Source organism: Colletotrichum abscissum (genome assembly GCF_030869225.1).
Source record: "Colletotrichum abscissum strain IMI 504890 chromosome Unknown Scaffold_3.1, whole genome shotgun sequence".
Taxonomy (NCBI): Eukaryota; Fungi; Ascomycota; class Sordariomycetes; order Glomerellales; family Glomerellaceae; genus Colletotrichum; species Colletotrichum abscissum.
In genome coordinates this window covers 2,296-20,592 of record NW_026850209.1, presented here as the reverse complement: position 1 = coordinate 20,592, position 18,297 = coordinate 2,296, and the positions used below count along the sequence as shown (strand labels likewise).

Genomic DNA, 18,297 nt, shown 5'->3' with positions numbered 1-18,297 from the left:
AGTTACATTGAGGGAAGGGAGGTATACATCACCTGGAACTTACCTATAGGTATTCGTCTTTGACAGGCTTACCTTCCTGTCACTCCGATTTCTATGTGATTTGCATGTTTTCCTATGAAGATGTGTATGTGAATATGAGCTGTGTCACTAGAGGCAATAGTGATGCATTCAAGGGGTCAGCAACGCCACGGTCACAGAGACGCAAGAGTTTCACTAAATCTCATCCCTCTGCCCAAGTGACTAACCCAGGGCAGGCAAAAATGATGAGAAATTCGGGGAGTTGAAGTTGAGTCTCTCGAGCTTCAGACACACATAGAACAATTGAGACCTGTCAAAGATGGACGACCCAAGCACTTCTCCTTCTATGAGGCTGGTAGCTTACGAGTTCGAGCCACAGTGCCGCCTTTATAAATTAATTCCGAATTTTCTTCCGAAAAGTCTCCTCAACACAACTTTGAAAAGATGAAGTGACGCTCCTCGGCTTCCAGCAGTTTTGTGTGCTCGAAGTCTATTCAAATGCATCATGGAGAGGACGTTGCTCCTGGTTGCCCAAATGAGACTAGCGCAGTCGGATGGTTCGTGCTGCGTCATCCCAAAGCTGCCGCTGCCGAGCTGCAAGATCTTATCGCAAGACGCCTGCTCATCCAAACTGTCATCGTCTGGCCCATTTGCTCGTCCCCGCAAACCCAGCCAAAAGCCCGGTGGCCCCAAACAATCGCAAACCCCCTCGATTGAGGTCCCATTCCCACCATGGCTACGCTGTACGCTCGCCAGAGCCAGCTACGGGCCACCAACCTCTTCTCTCTCCACGGCCCCTGCGCCTCGACCCGATTCTTCTCCCAGCAGCAGCAGCGCCCTCGCTTCTCCTCCCGCCTGCGGCACGCCCTCAACAACAGCAAAGTGCAGTGGTACCAGATCCCCGTCGGCCTCGGCATCGGCTTCCTGGGCCTGGTCCAGTTCTACAAGGTCTCGACGCGCGAGCGCGAGAAGCAGGAGAGGGACGACGTCCAAGATGGCGCGCCGCCTAAGAAGCGCGCAAAGATCAGGCCCGACGGACCATGGCAGGTCCAGGTCATGTCGACGCTGCCCTTGAAAGCGATTTCGAGGCTCTGGGGTCGCTTCAACGAATTGACTATCCCTTACTACCTTCGTGTTCCCGGTTTCAAGCTCTACTCATGGATCTTTGGCGTCAAGTATAGTCTATCGAAAAGTCCGAGTCTGGCATCATTCCATGCTAACCTACCTCGATAGCTTGAACGAAGTCGCCGAACCCGATTTGCGAACATATCCGAACCTCGCCTCTTTCTTCTACCGCCAACTCAAGCCCGGTTCCCGTCCCCTCCACCCAGACTCCAACGCCCTGCTCTCTCCCTCTGATGGCCGCGTCTTGCAATACGGCCAGATTGAAGGCGGAGATATCGAGCAGGTCAAGGGCATGACGTACAGCATCGACGCACTCCTCGGCAAGAACACACCCACATCAAGTATGGCGAGCGGATGGTCCACACCTCAGGAAGCTGAGGCGGACAAGGCCAACATCTCCCCCAACGAGGACCTCGTCAAGACGGATGAGGAGTTTGCACGCGTCAATGGCATCTCCTACACCGTGCCCAGCCTCCTTTCGGGCGCTGCCATGTCGGTGCGCAAGGGTTCCCTCAAAGACGAGGCCGTCGAGCCACCCTCGCCGTCTGCCGTCTCCGAGGTTCGCGCCGACCTCGCCCTCGGCGAGAAGCCCTGGTACGACCTGATCTCGCCCGACAACAAGACGTCCTTGTACTACGCCGTCATCTACTTGGCCCCCGGGGACTACCACCGCTTCCACTCGCCCGCCAACTGGGTCGTCGAACGCCGCCGTCACTTCGCCGGCGAGCTCTACAGCGTCTCCCCGTACCTCCAGCGCACGCTGCCCGGTCTCTTCACTCTCAACGAGCGCGTCGTTCTCCTCGGCCGCTGGCGCTACGGATTCTTCAGCTATGTCCCCGTCGGTGCCACCAACGTGGGATCCATCAAGATCAACTTTGATCGTGAGCTGCGCACCAACAGCTTGACCACGGACACGGCGGCCGACCGTGCTGCGGAGGAGGCTGCGGCCCGCGGTGAGCCCTACACGGGGTTCGCCGAGGCGACGTATGCCTCGGCCAGTCCCGTGCTCGGTGGTCACGCTCTGCGGAGAGGCGAGGAGATGGGTGGTTTCCAGCTCGGTAGCACCATTGTGCTGGTGTTTGAGGCGCCGACCGAGGGCAAAACGCCGGATGACAAGTCTGGCTGGAGATGGGCTGTTGAAAAGGGCCAGACGGTCAGAATGGGCCAGGCGTTGGGATTTATTGAAGAAGAGTGAAAGATGTCTTTTTGTCTAAATAGGACGAATGTCCATGTACACATATACACCAATCGACTTAGAGCGTCGCGATGAACAACAAAAACGGAGAGCTCAATTCATCTTGTTTTTCGTAGTGTCCTAGGCTCAGCGCTATGGAGTACCACCATCAATGTCAGCCCGAATTCCCAAAGTGTGATTTGAGTCCCGTTGTGCCCGTCAGCGCGTGGTGTCAGATCCTTATTTCGAATGGGCGGATTCTATTGGCTTCCGTGAGCGTGGCGCCGATCCCGTCTCACTTACATGGCACCTTTTTTTTATTATTCCGAAAGGATTTGGAGAGACGACGACGTACAAACGTTTTGGAATCATTTCAATGCATTAAATTCATTCAAAAGTCCATCGCTAAAGATTGTCTAAATAGCCAAACAGGGTGGGCCAAAAAAAAACTCCAGCAGATGCAGCTTTATATGTGTTTTCCTCCACTGACTTTCATCTCCTCTCTCGAAAACTCGCAGGTTCCAGGCGTCCCGTTCCATCGTCGTCTACGAGCTGAAGGTCTTGAAGATGTCCTCGATGGGCTTGAACTCCTTGGGGCCGGCCTCGCCCGTCCTGCCGCCAAAGACGAGCTGGGCGTTGAGCTTCCAGCTGGCGGGGACCTTCCACTCGGCGGCGACCTGCTGGTCGACGAGCGGGTTGTAGTGCTGCAGGTTGGCGCCGAGGCCCTCGGCCTCGAGGGCGGTCCAGACGGCGAACTGGAGCATGCCGTCGGACTGGTTGGCCCAGACGGGGAAGCGGTCGGCGTACAGGGCGAACTTCTCCTGCATGCCGTTGACGACGTCCTGGTCCTCGAAGAAGAGGACGGAGCCGGCGGCGCCCTTGAACATGTTGAGCTTGCCGGAGGTGGACTCCCACTGCTCGGCGGGGACGATGGCCTTGAGGACGGAGAGGGCAATGTCCCAGAACTTTTCGTGCTCTGCGCCGTGGAGGACGACGACGCGGTTGGACTGGGAGTTGAAGGAGGAGGGGACGTGGGCGAGGGCGGTCTTTACGATGTCGTCGACGCGGGCGGTCTCGATGGGGAGGGTCTTGGAGAGGGGGTAGTAGGTGCGGCGGGCCTTGACGGCGTCGAGGATGAGGTTTGCGCTGGGGGCGGACATTTTGGCGGTGGTTGAGGTGAAGGTTCTGGAGAACTGGTGTTGTTTTGTGGTGATGGTTGTGGTGGTGAGAGGACGGAGGGTGGAGAGTCTCTTTGTTGCTTGGATTGCTGTTCTGGTGATGCTGATCATGGTTCTTCTCTCTTTTAGGTATGCGAGATGGGGGGAGGGCGTCTCGATGGGTTATATACCGATGGGAGACGAGAGGAAGGGGGGGGCCATGGGAACCACAATAGCTACGGAGTGTCCGTACTGACGCTAGGTACGGATACCTTTCCCATCCCGCCTTTGGGATTTCTCCCGCAAAGGCGTCTCAGAACCCGTTGGAAACCTCTCCCTCCCTCCCTCGCACCCCTCCTCCCCCACATCGACAGCAACACCTAGCAACCACAGCAAGCAGCACTGTGGTCGCAAGCAAGCAGGTGCGCCAAACAGCTACACCACAAAGCCCAAGGTCCCCGCTTCTCTGCCCCTCCATGCCATGGATCAGGGCGTCTCCATCATCGGATGGGGACCCCCCCCCCTGACTGAAGATGCTCGAGCGCCAAAGGCGTGCTTTGGGGGGACGAGGACCCGGCCGCTGAGCAAATGGTGTGGTAATCAAGCGTGTACCGGATTACCAATGGCACCCCAATGATATCCAACTGGCGCCAGTCACCGACATAATGTATCTTTACCTAGGCCTCAGAGATTGAGACTGACATGGCTGGCAAGGAGTCGATAGCGCAGGAAAGCTCCGGCGCGATGAAGCGGAATCTTTTTTTTTCCCGCTGGTTCCACTGGCCGACGGCGAGTCACATTTCGCTGCAGAATCGCATTTCTTTGTCATTGTCACTCTACACAAAAACTAGGCCGTATTGGGGGCGTTTGGGGGGATGATTAAGCGGGCGGTACACGGATTCGGAGTACTGAATTGACATCATTCCGCTGGCGGGGTACCTTTTGCATTTTCATTCCTGCGGTTCAACCTCACAAAGACAACGCGATAGGTACATTCATACATACAACTTGTAAGGTAGTTTGTTCACGACTCGATGATAATTGGACTTCCTACTCGCCAATTTACATCAATTCGTGCTAGCTACCGGTACCCAAAGACAAGCTTTTATGAGGCGGTTCCCTAGAGTAAGGTACCTTATCTCTCGTGCAATGCCAAAGTGGAAGAAAGAGAGCATGCTATAGTTCCGGTTCCCGATATTTTCTCGGGGAATCGGGGAACGATGCAGACATCCACCGCGCGGGAACTGCAACGAGAGGGAATAGACGCCCATGCGGGCGTGCGCCACGCCCGTCGCGAAAATTCTAGAATAATGACAGACTCCAGATACATCACGCTACGAATGCACACGTCGTGCCGTCCAGCTCTACAGAGTACCTGCATCACCCACCCCCTTGCAGGCGGTGAAGAACAGACCCAGGGGAGAGACACGAGATTGGGGGCTAAAATAAGCCTCCTGGATAGCTTCATAGCTTCCCCTCCCCCCCGAGCATTTTATTTCCAATCTACGGAGGTGCGTCTTAATAGTCCTTACAGTTGCTACCAAGACTAACCCCTACTACAGACAGGGGAGTTAATAAGGGGCTGGCTAGGGTATATATAAGCAGCAAAATTCGGCTACTATAATTATCGTTCATTATTATCGATTTTATAATAAACAGCGTTAATTAAGGTTAATTAATAGCTATTTAACGGTATAATCTAGCCTATTAACCCTCTTTATATTTATTACTACCCTCTAGTATAATTATTTACTTAATATAGTAAGGTATCCTTTTTATTTATTTTTAGATTTTTTTTAGTAATAATATATATTAATATTTTTATTAATAATATATTACTTTTACTTAGGACCTAGGCGCCCCCTTTTTAATAATCTATCTTTTTATTTATAATTAGTAAAGTTCGATAAAATTAAGGTTAAGTAAATTACTTAGTTAGAAAAGCTTTATAATTTTAAAAAGGCTATATATATAATAAATAAAATAATAGTTATAAATAGGCGCCTTATCCTTTTATATAATTAAATTACTAAGTAATTTTTTAATTTAAGGGAATAATTTAAGTAATAGGATCTCTTTATAGTATTTATATTAATTAATCCCGCCCTTACTGTTCTATATTAACTTATTTAATTTTATATTTTAATTAAATTAGGGCTTATAGCTTAGTAAATTCCGTAAGCTTATTCGCTCTATACTACTCTTAAGCTCTTATTATTAACATTAAATAGGCTTAAGTTTAGTATTAAACTAAGTAATTTTTATTTTAATAGCCTTTTTTTTAGTAATAATTTTGGGAATTTAATAATAATACGGCCCTTTTTTTTATATATAAAAAAGCCCTAAAATATAAATTTAAAATAACCTTTTTACCTATTTTATATATACTATTTAGTATAGGCCTTATTTAAATAGTACTAGAGCTTATAGCTATTATAGTAGTAATTAAGGGTAACTATAGTCTTATTTAATTATATAACCTACTTTTAGTTATCGAGGGTCTAATACTAATAGTCGAGGTACTACTTAAGTCGCTCTTATTATATTTTTTTTATTAAGCTTAGTTTATAGGTTAGTTTAGTTTTATAAAAGCCGTAATAATAAAGGATTTATTAAATAGTTATTATTAATATATTAATATTATTATCTTTTATAAAGTTTTTAATAATATTAATATAATTCTTTTTATAATTATACTAGTTATAATAGACTTTATAAATAATAACGTCGTTAACCTCTTTAGTTTACTTAGTTAAGTAGCTATTTTAGGGGGTATTTTTTATAATAAATAGATTAAATTAAAAAAGTAAAAATAACTAAGTTAAATCCGTTCTTTTTTATATAAATAAAAACGTTAAAAATAGTATAAATTAGAATTCTTAGAGCTTAAGATATTTATTTAGTAATTTACTTAACTATATAACTTTATAAAACTAAAATTACTATTTTAATACTTAGATCTAGCTTTTTTTTTATTAATATTTTAAGATCTATATTAAAAAGAAAAAAAGGGTTCTAAAAATAGTAATTTAGTAAGTTTAGCGGTTTTAATATTCTTATAAGCTTTATAATAATTATAATAGTAATATATAAGTTAAAGTAGTTACTATAGGTAATACTAAGGTAAAAAGTAATTAAAATAGGTTAAAAATAATCCGTAGCCTCTAATTAGTTGAAATTAGTCGTAATTGTGGGTCTAGGTCTTAGTAGTAACTGCAAGGACTATTAAGACGTACCTCCGTACCGCGCGTGTGTCTGTTATTCCCGTCTCCCCTGATCGTCCGACTATCTCTAGTTGCCCAAGTGCTTCGCTGGGGAACAAACACGTTCAAAGACATGCATGGCGATGCGCCCTGCGCCCTGCGCCTTTCCCGCGCGTCCCAAGACTCGAGAGCTCGCGGCCGACCTGCCCCAAGAAGGTATCCACAAGCAGCGAGCACCCAGATCGGATCTCAAAAGTCGCCGCATTTCATCCGAGACCCCCTTCTCCCAAGTTCCCGCGCGGGTCGGGTAAACGACGACGACCGTCGACCGTACACTCCACCATCCGTGCCTCCAGAACCGCGGCGCGGGTGGGCATTTGCTGAATTCCAAACCAGCACACATGATTATCAATTCTCAAGACAAGAGTCAACGCGCGCCAGTATTCTGTCTTCTCTAGATGCCAGGTACGATCGCACAACTTGCACGACTCAAAGTCCCAGCGCATCGCTCAAATGAGCAAAGCTATCCGTATCCTGAACGCAGAAGCACAGGGCCCTGCCCCCCCCCCCCCCCCCCCCCCCCCCCCCCCCCCCCCCCCCCCCCCCCCCCCCCCCCCCCCCCCACACCCCCACCCACCCACCCCCCCCCCCCCCCCCCCCCCCCCCACACCCCCCCCCCCCCCCCCACCCCCCCCCCCCCCCCCCCCCCACCCCCCCACCCCCCCCCCCCCCCCCCCGCACGCCCCCCCCCCCCCCCCACCCCAACCCCCCCCCCCCCCCCGATCCATAACCGCGCGCGAGAACCCACCCCGCCAGAACTACCTTACTCCCGCCCCGTCCAGCCACCAGCCCCATCACGATGGCGCAATACTGAATGGCGTCCCGGTCGTTGCGCGCGTGATGGAGCACTCCATACGGATACCAAGTGAGGTACGGACATATTTCGCCCACATGAACCATACGCGACCGGGAGTAGCTCCACTTCGGAGCACCAAGTTGACATGTCCCCCCCTTCCTCCGGAAGAGAACCTGCCCGGCGCAAAGAGTTTCGGCTTCCGTTACGAAGCACGGCGCATGCCGTGTCCACCGTCTCTTCGCCGAGAACTTCCAAGCGTTGTGGCGCCCGGGACCTGTCAGGACCGGCGCAAGGCAGTCTTCGCCGGCGATAACCGGGCCCGTTCGGTGGGTGGCGATATTTTCAAAAAGGGCACTCCGTTCCGGAGTAGGGGACTTTGCGAAAGACGGGGGACCGGAAATACGGAATTATACTTCCCCGTTCGGGGGGGAGCACACGGATTTACACAACTGGGGATTTTCCCAGCAAAGTCCATATGTACCGACAACTACAATCTTTTGCCGACCGTTGCCCAGAAAGGAACGTTTTGCTGCCATCACGAGCACTTCGAGGGTAGTAGTATTTAAAGGGGGACGTTGGCCCGCGGAGGAGAATCTACCAGATGTTCCCTTGTTGTGGATGGTCGCGGCGCCGGCTGGTATGTCGATGGGGGCCGTCATGGTAGGTACTTGGTATGGTCCGTGCGACAAGTTCGAACGGGGGGAGGACGGATGTCATCTCTATAAACTCACCGCAGTGGAATAAGTAGTCCGTCATTCATCTTCCCTTTCACGTTCGCTCGTATTCGTCCACGAACACGTTACATCTGCTGCGTGCGGACGGGTAAAAGAGAGCAAGGTGAGATACTCGACAGGACCTTGATACCTCGTAAGGAGGAATTTCTAAGTAGAAGCTTCATGGACATGAACGTCGGTAAAAAGGAAAGCCGACCTTAGTACGAGTCTCCCGCACCGAGAGAACTTCGCATTGAGATGCTTTCTGTGCTCTCGCTACAAAGCTGTAGAGCAAGGGATATAAAGTATGAAAGAACGTAGCCAGGGAATGTCAGACGCGCACGGGTTTGCAGGCATAAGTGAGGTAAACCCCACCTACTTACTATACTTCACAGAGCAAATCGTACGCTCCCCCTCCTCAGGGTATAGGAAATTCGATAATTATTATAAAACTTTTCTTATTTGTTAAGAGTATAAATGAAACATAAAGGCGTCACTGGCATTAAAGAACCGGCTGCTTCTAAAGGCTCTTAGATGTTTTAGCAATATACTCTGATAGCTATCTATAAGGTCTTTATAGTAAATACGTAGATCGTTACCTGTGAAGTTCATCATGGATTCCTTCGGGAAGGGATGTATCTTTGTCAAAAGTCTCGTTACCATCCTTCTTTCAGGCGTTCTAGCCGATGCCTCGTGTTGTCTTCAATTATATCACCGATCTCACCTATACAGGAGCACTTACTAACATCCTTCTAACCAGCCAACTATACACCTCGATAAAGGGCCCTGGGAACGGTATAATTAGAGCCGGCTGCTCCGTCAAATATACTGACTTATCCTCAGGGGTATATCTAAATATACTAAAAGGCATAGCGAGCCTCCTTGTATCTTGCCAACCTGGCTAGACATCATCTACGGTTGCATTCTAAAGTCTGGTAGCCTCAAAGTCGTTCATAAGAGAACAACAGCCCACCTTGCTATACTCGTGAAGTAGTATATACCTCGTCACCACCGATGCTTCTTACGCATGGCCTTATGAAGTCTCACTAATCTCCTGAACTTTCGATTGTTGAACAGTTTTTGTTAATGCTACAGTGAAAGCCATCGCCTATACTACATACATGCTAGAGACTGGACGCTGCGACTGACAGCACCCAAGGTGAAAGCAATCCAATGAATGCCTTCTTTGAAAACCCATTTTGACTCCCGCCAACACCGTGATGCCGTAGTTGACAAAACAATGAAAAAGAAAAACCCTGTCTCGCAACAGCCCAATGTCTTTTTTGGTTGTCAGAAAATCATGTCCCTTGAACCCGCCCGAAAACGCCGTCTAGGTTGTTGCCCTTTTTGTTACGAGGTTGCATCCCTCGTCATTCCCCCCATGCTCTTAATATGTTTCGGGGGGTCATTGACCTTTTTTGTGTTTTTTTCGTCGCCATGCGCGGCTGTTGGCATTTAATCTCTTACGTCCGATGAGACCGAAGCCGTTTTTATGTCCGAGTTCGGTGGCACAGCAGCGCCAGGCACCGAATGATCGTCCGCGTCAGCAACAAGCCGCCCGCCCCGACCATGAAATCCCCGAGTTCGCATCCTTCTCCGGGACTTGCGGACTTTTGGGGCCTTTGGTAAGAGGGTGCTAGACTTATAAAATGGCGGGGGTCTGCCCGCCCACCAGCACCTTACCACGTCTCGGCAATGTACTGGCCGGCCTCCTTCTTGAGCTCCCAGTACTTCTTGGCCTCCTCACGCTCGAGGTTGCCCTTTTGCATGGCCACGTCGACGAGAGCCTCTTCAACGCCCTCGCCCATGCCCTTGGTGCTTCCGCACACAAAGACGCGACCGTCAACGGCGTTCGCAATGTACCATACCAGGTCGGCCTGATTGCGCACTTCCTCTTGGACGTAACGACTCTCGCCGCGACGGCTCTGAACAACACGCTTGACCTCGTCCTCGTGAACACCCCACTCGCCACTGTAGATCTCGTCGACGAGCGAGTCGCGAATGCCCTGGAGAACCCAGACCTTGTTTGCGCAGTTGGCCGTCTTCAAGCGACGCTGGACGAAGCCTCTGAACGGAGCGATGCCAACGCCAGCACCAATGAGGAGCATGGGGCCGTCGGAGACGAATTGCTTGGCGAGAGGGTTGGCCATGAGGCCCTTGAACATGGGGATGTGGATCTCTGGGGTTTCTCCGTTGCGCTTCGCCTCCAACCACTTCTGGGCCTGGCGCTCGAAGAAACCGGAGCCGATACCGGTACGGAGACCGCGACGCCAGTCAGCAGTCTCATGAACCGTGACGGCAATCTCGATCAGCCGGTGCACCTTGCCATCGCGCGTCTTGTAGGCGTCGTGCGGGTCGTTGGACAGAGAGTAGAAGCGCGGCATCAACGTCTGCAAGGAGGACAGCAGGAGGTCCATGGGCGGGTGGGAGCTCGGGAACGCGTGCAAGAGCTGGGAGAGGGAAACGTGGGGTCCGGTGCGGAAGTCGCAGAAGACGCCCTGGCCTTCGGCGGCACAAAGGTACGTCAACAACTTCTTCTCATTAGGGTCCTCGGCATACTCGGCAAGAATGCGCAGAAGCTGCTTGGTCGGGGGGTAGGACTGGATATCGGAGCACCAGGTAAGCAAGTCCCGGCGCGTGGTGACCATCTCGCGGGCCTGGTCGTCGCCCCACACGGTAGGCCAGCGGCCCTTGGTGGTCTTCATCAAGACCGGCTTGTCCCGAAGGAACCGAGGCACCATGAGGGCGTCGAAAACATCGTCGACACAATCCTTATCGTTGGGTGCCATAACACCAATGGCACCGCCGACCCTGAAGTCCATGTCCTCCTCGCCCGGGTAACTTGTGATATCGAGGTCGAAGTGGTAGGTGCGCTTCTCGGCGCCGGGCTTAGTCAACTCACGGGTCGAGTCGATGCGGGCGGCGTAGACGTGGTAAGGCGGGTGAGGCTGAACGTATCTGGGAGGCTCTCGGGCGGTATCGATGTTATCGATTGTGAAGTCCTTGAGCTGGTTCTGGACGGTGGCGAGTGCGTCTGCCGTCTTGTCCTCGCGCGCATCAGCACCCAGAGAGATTGCCGAGTCTGTGGGAGACGAGGCGACGGCAGGGGTCGCAGTGGAACGAAGTACGGGCTCGAAGAAAACGGTTTGCTCGGGCAGGTCGGCGATGTTGGTCAACTTTGTGGGAATGTCGCCAATCTTAAGGGCGAGTGACTTGTACGCGTGGTTATCGGGGAAGGGGATGCTCTCGTACTCGAGGCCCTCCTTCTTGGCGCCCAACTTCATGCAGCAGCCGCCACCGCAGCATCTCTGGATCAATTGAGCTGTCGATTCGCCCGTGATACGCTGGATGTCGGCAGGGCTCTGGGCAATGAGGCGGGTAGAAGCGCGCCGCCTCCTAGGGGCTTGGATTTCCTCATCTTGATCCTCTGACTCTTCCGAGTAGGTGAGAGAAGGTGCGACGGAAGAGACGCTGGGCTCCTCGGGAATGCAGTTGCTGGTAGCCCCGATGAGTTGGGAAGCCATGGCCGTGGTCGCCATGGTGCTGTGCATGGCGATGTTTCTGCGTATGTCGTCGAGGATGTTGTTTAGGTGGCGGAAATACAGATACCGATGACCTAGACGACTTTGGTGGGTGACCGTGGGCCAAAAGACTTTGGCGTAGAGGACGGCGTAAAGTATACGTGAGTGAAAGGATGGAGGGGCGGATAGTCAGTAGGTCCTCAGCATGCTGTGGTGAGAGCGGGACAGAAGAGGTCTTGTAGGAATCGGTGAGTGGCTGTGGGTTGTCAGATGGATGAAACCAGGTTGGGGAATTCTTGATCAGATAAGTTTGATCAGATAAGCCGAGGTGTGTGTGGTGTAAGGTAGGGAAAAGAGAAAAGGAGCGAAAAAGTATCGGGCGGAAGGGTGAGGAATGTTAAGTTTTTGGGACGTGGAGAGGTCGATGAGGTAAACGGTAAAAATGGTGGGAAAACCTGGTCCAGGCCCCGGGAAAAGAAAAGGCGTATGAAGTAGTAGGGGCGTAGGTATCCGTACTTGGTAAGGAATAGGTGAGGTTTGTCGATCTCTAGACCGAGGAAGTACGGATACTGGAGCACGGAATGTACTCTTTTTTTTCTGCACGTTTTTAAATTTCGACTGGAACCGGCCGGAAAAGACAGGCACAAGGGCTTGATGATATCCAGGCTGGCCAGTAGTGAAGGAGTACTCCGTACTCCGTATACTGCGTACTAAAGTGCGTAACAAATGCAAGGTAAAAAGCGACCAGGTGCAATCGAGTAACAGTGAGGAAAACGAAGAAGAGTGCAAAGTCTCCGTTTTTGGGTTGCGACAGGGGACCCTGGAATGCTCCTGTTGGGCCTAGCCGCCACAGCGGTGGCACCGTGGTAGTGGCCGCAGCCGGACAGTGAGTGGGTCTCTATTATCGCACTGTCCACGTGCCGGAGATGTTGGCACTGTCCACGGTACCCAGGTACGTCTTCTTTTCGGGCTTGGCTTGGCCCCCAAGCGGCGGCGACGACGGGCTGCGCGTCATGATTTGATTGCTGATTGATGACCTGAGCATGCAGAGAGCATTTGTTCATCTTGGGTAATGATGAATGGCCACCGGGTAATAATGTGCGACACTGACAGCTGCTGATGACTGTAACACCAGCACCGCCGTTGACTAAGATTCAGCCTCGATCCGGGCACATTTTGGTTGGCACGGTTGGGTAAACTGAATAGTACATACAATTTACGGGTACTGTTGCAATGGACTGTCACGACATGCCGTTACCGAGCAAAAGAAAGAAATATGTGAGAATGCGTCACGTCAATTCTAGCACATCCGAGCTCGCACTCGCGCTCGGGTGCTTTCCACATTTCCATTTGCTTTTCAGGCTGCTTTCGCCCAAGATGCCCTGCCTTATCAATCAGATTACGGAGTAGTAGCATCAGAAATGCAAGCACTTGCAGAAAAACCGAAGGAAGTCACGGTCCACGGGCACCAAACACGAGACCGCGCGCTGGGTCCTTTCTTGTGTTCCTAACAACCCTCCACTTTTGCTCTTGGCCGATGTCGCCCGCCCCGATGACGACGAGACATGTGTACGCAGTATTGGGATAGGTACCTTCTGGCATCTGCATTGTCACCATCCCGTTCATTCAATTTCCTCGGTGCTTTCTTTTCCAAATCGACACCTCGGGCTCAGCCTCTCCTGCAGCGATTGAACCTCGGGACGCGTCGACATCAACGTCAATGCCATGCCCGGCAAGGTAGGTAAGGTAGGTAATTGATTGTCACAGCCCGAGGTGCAGCGGAAGGCATTGCATCTCCTATCTTTTCTCCTTCCACATTCCGATCCGCTAACGTGGAAGGTACGAATTTAGTCACTCGCTCCTTCTTGCCTTGCTTCCACACCACTCTAGGTAGGTACTACTACTACCCTAGGTACTCTACGCGGTTCACCCCACTCCACCCGCCCCTACCCGATTCATCCTCTTTTCCCGGCTTTTCTTGCCCGGCTTTTCTCAGTCTTCTTCCGCCTGGCTCTTTCTGTCTCTTGTCACTTCCCGTCGCTCTTGGCAGAGGTGATGGGAACCGAGCCGGTTGCCGGAAACCAAAGGTAAAATGAGGTAAGCTGATCCGCTCACCCACTCTTGTTGGGCTTTCTAACCACATCATACATGTGCCACAGTAGAATATCCGTACCAAGTACACTACCGTGCGCAGCAGACTGCTCGCTTGCGCTTCGATCCTCACAGTGCCAGGGTCGCCGCCCATTTCTGCTGCACTGCGGTGGACTCTTGTCCCGCACAACTGGAAAACCTGACGATTCACCGTTCCCCGTACTTGCACATCCAACGACATCGTACATTGCTGCATCGCATATCGCCGCCACAGAACAAGAGTGTGGGGTTTCCTCGCCCGCTTGCGCACTCCAAGATCCATCTTGCTGGTCCATTATGCTGGGCCCAACTTGCTCCGGACTCGCTGGCCATTGAAAGAGCCCTCATTTCACCATACCCCCTCACGATTGCGCTCTCCCGTGATGCTATCCAGCTACCATCGTGCAGCACCGGCTACGCACAATGAGGTGGCCGCACCCCTCACTTTCACTCTGTCGCTGAGATAGCCGCACAGAGTCCCGATACTGTCCCTCCACCTTCGGAGATGGACAACACGGCAGTCTTCTGCACCTCCCACGGCACCACTTCAACACGCTCCGCGGCACCAATGCAGCAGCACCACCAACTTCTCCCGGTCTTGATCTTCAGCTCCGCCGTCCTGTCAAAGAAGCTCCGTCCACAGTGTGCAGACCTGGAAGCCCCTATTACGCTATTGCAACGTCGGAAGCACCTATCTCTGCGACTCGGGGTCCTGCCCACGACCCCAGACTTGCCCTCCAGGCCCTACGTACCACACCACGCACTCCTAAACAGTGCGTTCCAGCACGTTGGGAATCAGCCACCCCCGAGTCGTCAGAGGCATTATTGCTCGGGCATGCCTTCTACTAAGCGGTAGGGTTTGTCCCTCCACAACAATGGTCACCCCCAGGGCCCCAGACATTCTTGGGCGAGCTCAGCCCCCCGTCACGAATTGGACCCAACGTCTTACCGAAGCAATTTCTCTGCGCACCACGGTCATTCGATGAAAACAGCACCATGGCCAGGCCCAAAAATAACGACTTGCAATACAATTCACCGCTCACCGAAAACCAAAAGGAAAACACGCCAAGCACGAGTAAGACTCGGTCAAAGGCCCTGTCGAGTCAGCCCACAATGCCGAGCCATGAGCCGTTGGGTTGCCACTCCTTTGCGCCGGCTCCCTTCTAAGTTTTTTCCAAAATCGCACACTGTATACCGATTCCCCATGGCAAACCTACCCTACACAGTACACAGCAGAGTCTCCCCCCATGCTGGCCGTCACCATCTGATTGTTGCGCATCAACTGTCAAATCCCAAGAACCACCAGCATCAGCTCCGCGTGCAGACCTCCATGCTGCATAACTGACGAAAGGTGTCCCGCGGAATGCAACGCTGGTCACCCGCTCCTCTCCTAGGTGGGATTGGGCAAAATTCGCCGGATTCCGTAAACACGCGCCCCGGCTGCCGTTGCCGAACCGAGGAATTCCGGCCGTCTCCCCATCTCTAGACTCGGGCAACGACGGTCGGCTCTCAACAAGACCGCTCACGTGAGCGTATCAGAGTTCTGATCTTCTGATGCTCTCGGTCCATCTCAACATGCTCTTAGACTTTGCATTTGGGTTCGCAATGCTGTCTGCTGCATAAGATACCGTGACAAAACTTCCTCCGGGCTTGCCTTTCATGCTTCGACCGCCCATCTCCGAGGTGGTTGCACAAGACAAAACGTCACAAGCAAAGAAGATCGGCCGCGTTGAGCCAGACGACCAAACGAAATGAGGGATGCTTCATCTCGTGTTGCCCAATGGACCAACCATTTCCGCACCTTGCTTTTCCTGACGGAATGCCACACGCACTGAACCATCCGATCCCTGTCCGTAACCATTTCATCCAATCATGACGCCCAGCCAATTCAGCTGGGGCTGTTTGGCTTTTCCACCGGACCAAAGCAAGACACACCCCAATCTTATCGCACATTATCAATCTCATCAAATCAATCGCATCTAATCTGATTGTATTCAATCTCCGAGACCGGCTGCTGTCAAACCCCCGGTCGACACCCACGCTAGTAAATCCTCCCAACGCAAACGAGCAAGCACACTTGAAATCTCAAATCAAAGACCTACGCGATGTCGCGAAGCAGGCCCCGCTCGCGTCTCCCTGCGCGTCTAGTGATGTCTCATCTTCATTTCGAGCTTGTCGCGAGCGTTCTCCTGAGGCTCCGGCCTGAGCTCCCGTTGCTAGTGTAACCCTCGACTTACTCCACTAACGCCAATACCCAGCGACATGGCATGGGTTCGATCTGATAACTTTATTCGCTTCTCCTACTAATTACAGCGGCCGACTGATCAACGCCTTCGCAGTTTCGGTCTTTCAATCGCTCGCCTCTTCGGTGACCGACCTCCCTCCTCCCCTTGGCTGTTTCAACCGTTCCCAACCAATTCTCACCCTTTGGGATTTGTTTGCGCGGATCAGCCGGATTACTTCCCCGTCGACATGCCCTGTCATGTTTGGGTTGGAGTTTACATCCATCCGGATGTCGAACCTGGCTCCCGGAACGAAACTGAAATCCTGTTTTTTCCGTTTCTCTCTCTGATTTGCTAGCCTGTCGACCAGCAGTCTGCTCAACAATAAGGCATACTTCGCCAGTGTTGCTCTGCGACCAGCAGTAACTGCAACATGGGCAACAAGAGCAGCAATACCGCTGCATTTTTGTTCCGAAAATACGTACGAAGTGGTCGCTCCCAGTTGGCGAACTGAGACCCCAACAATCTGCTACCCTACTTGGTATTCTGATCCTGGCATCGTGGGGCGCTCTGGAAAGATTCTTTCAAACCAGCCTCCTTGTCCGCCCCAGCATGCTCGTGTTCGCACGTGAGCTCTTCGCCCGCTCGGCACCCACATCAGCATGGTTCGTCGATCTCTCTTCACAGTGCGACCAAGCGTACATCTCCACACTGACGGGCACTGCGCCAGTCCCTATGCGTTCCTGCGTCTCCGGGGGACTTGTACCCCTGGATGCCGGTCCATCGAAACTCTCACCTAGCTCAAGCCCGGCCCCGGGCCTTATTGCGACTGCTGTGTGGTCATCTCGGCTGGACTGCCGGCTACCGTCTGACCAGGCATGTGCCTCTACTCCGTACATGGTAGGCTAGGGAGCCACGAAACGTACCGGCAATTTGGTTGAGGCAGGCTCGTCGTCGAGCACCCTGGCCTCCTTCTTATTACGCCTGTCTTCCCCCGAGGCTTCCAGAAGGTATGGAAGCGAGATGATGGTGAACATGGCGATCTGGGCCTTTGACCTCGATCAGAGGTTGGGCTACGAGTCTCAATGACCGAGCCCGGGCCGACGATCGAAGAGACGGTCTCGGGGCGCTCGTGACTCAGGGGCTGTGGTCTGCTCCAGGTGTTCATCTCTGAAGTACGAAGTTGTAGTCGAGAGTGATGATTCTTCAGCCACCATCTCAGGGGTTCGAGAGCCACCAACTCTCCTGATTATGTGCCGCAGCCGTCAGCCACAGACAGCTCTCGTGAGGCGTCTCTGAGTGGCGATGAGAGCACCGTAAGACGGATTGCTTCGACGGGTCATTGGTGGTTCACTTTACTGAGGCTAGCTGTCACGCACCCCAAGGGCCTTTTTTATCGCTTACTGCAGCGCTTATCCATACACTGGAATCAGTACCGCACGAAGACGTTGAGCCCGAGAGCGAGCAATCCACTTTCAGCATGCTATCGCAACCCGCCACTCAGACAAGTGGTTGTCCGCCGAGAAGCATTTCTACACACGTTCACGACTCAGTGGGCTTGAGGCAAGATATAGCTTGTGTTCTGAATTCATGCCCATGAGTCTCAGCACAAACTGGGACTGACATCCTTCAGAGTTCAGACTTTAGGGGTAACAACTCGGGCCCGTCTTTGCGCCGAGGTCATTCTGTCCACGTGTACATGACAAGAGTTAGGTCCGATAAACCGAAGCCTCTCGGCTACATGAGAGAGCAGCATCGCGAAAGCCGAGTAATGGTCTGTGACCCCCGACGTAACGTTCACTGATGGTAGGCTTGTGCCCGACGGTACATGATGTACTAATTATTCGCTATATCTGACCCCTTTAGTAGCCTACCTGCCCCCGAGGGCTACGGACCTGATGAGCTCTTCTAGATCCCGAGCTTAGCGAGGCCGGAGGTGCCCTTTGGCGGTTGCTCAAACGCTAAAGAGGAGCAGAACGCAGCACATTCAGTGAGAAGAGGCTACGTGGCACTCTTTTGTCGTCAAGTTTATCGCATCTACGCAGAGTCCAGATTCGATCTTCATGAAAAGAGCAAGAGGGGGGATGTTGCAGATTGATCCACATTCCGCACATTATATGCTGGTGCAAACACCATCCAATTTGATGCCAAATGCAAAGGGCTGCCCTTGTAGTCAAT

At 52.2% G+C, this 18,297-nt stretch overlaps 4 protein-coding genes across 4 annotated transcripts; 2 read left to right on the top strand and 2 right to left on the bottom strand.

The window, feature by feature from the left end:
• Positions 1-750: 750 nt before the first annotated feature.
• CABS01_01362 (phosphatidylserine decarboxylase) lies at positions 751-2,338 on the top strand (the record flags this gene model as incomplete). Its single annotated transcript, XM_060534742.1, has 2 exons — positions 751-1,193; positions 1,252-2,338. The coding sequence occupies 2 exons, from the start codon at positions 751-753 to the stop codon at positions 2,336-2,338; spliced, it is 1,530 nt and encodes a 509-aa protein (XP_060397931.1).
• A 524-nt stretch (positions 2,339-2,862) lies between these two features.
• Positions 2,863-3,606, bottom strand: CABS01_01361 (nitroreductase; the record flags this gene model as incomplete). The annotated part of the gene is made up of 1 exon (XM_060534741.1): positions 2,863-3,606. One exon carries the CDS (start codon positions 3,604-3,606, stop codon positions 2,863-2,865), a length of 744 nt encoding a protein of 247 aa, XP_060397930.1.
• Positions 3,607-9,925: 6,319 nt separating this feature from the next.
• CABS01_01360 (FAD binding domain-containing protein) lies at positions 9,926-11,797 on the bottom strand (the record flags this gene model as incomplete). The annotated part of the gene is made up of 1 exon (XM_060534740.1): positions 9,926-11,797. The coding sequence occupies one exon, from the start codon at positions 11,795-11,797 to the stop codon at positions 9,926-9,928; it is 1,872 nt and encodes a 623-aa protein (XP_060397929.1).
• A 4,769-nt stretch (positions 11,798-16,566) lies between these two features.
• On the top strand, positions 16,567-17,028 carry CABS01_01359 (uncharacterized protein; the record flags this gene model as incomplete). The annotated part of the gene is made up of 1 exon (XM_060534739.1): positions 16,567-17,028. A coding segment is annotated over one exon (462 nt), but the record flags the coding sequence as incomplete, so codon positions are not given.
• Positions 17,029-18,297: the final 1,269 nt, after the last annotated feature.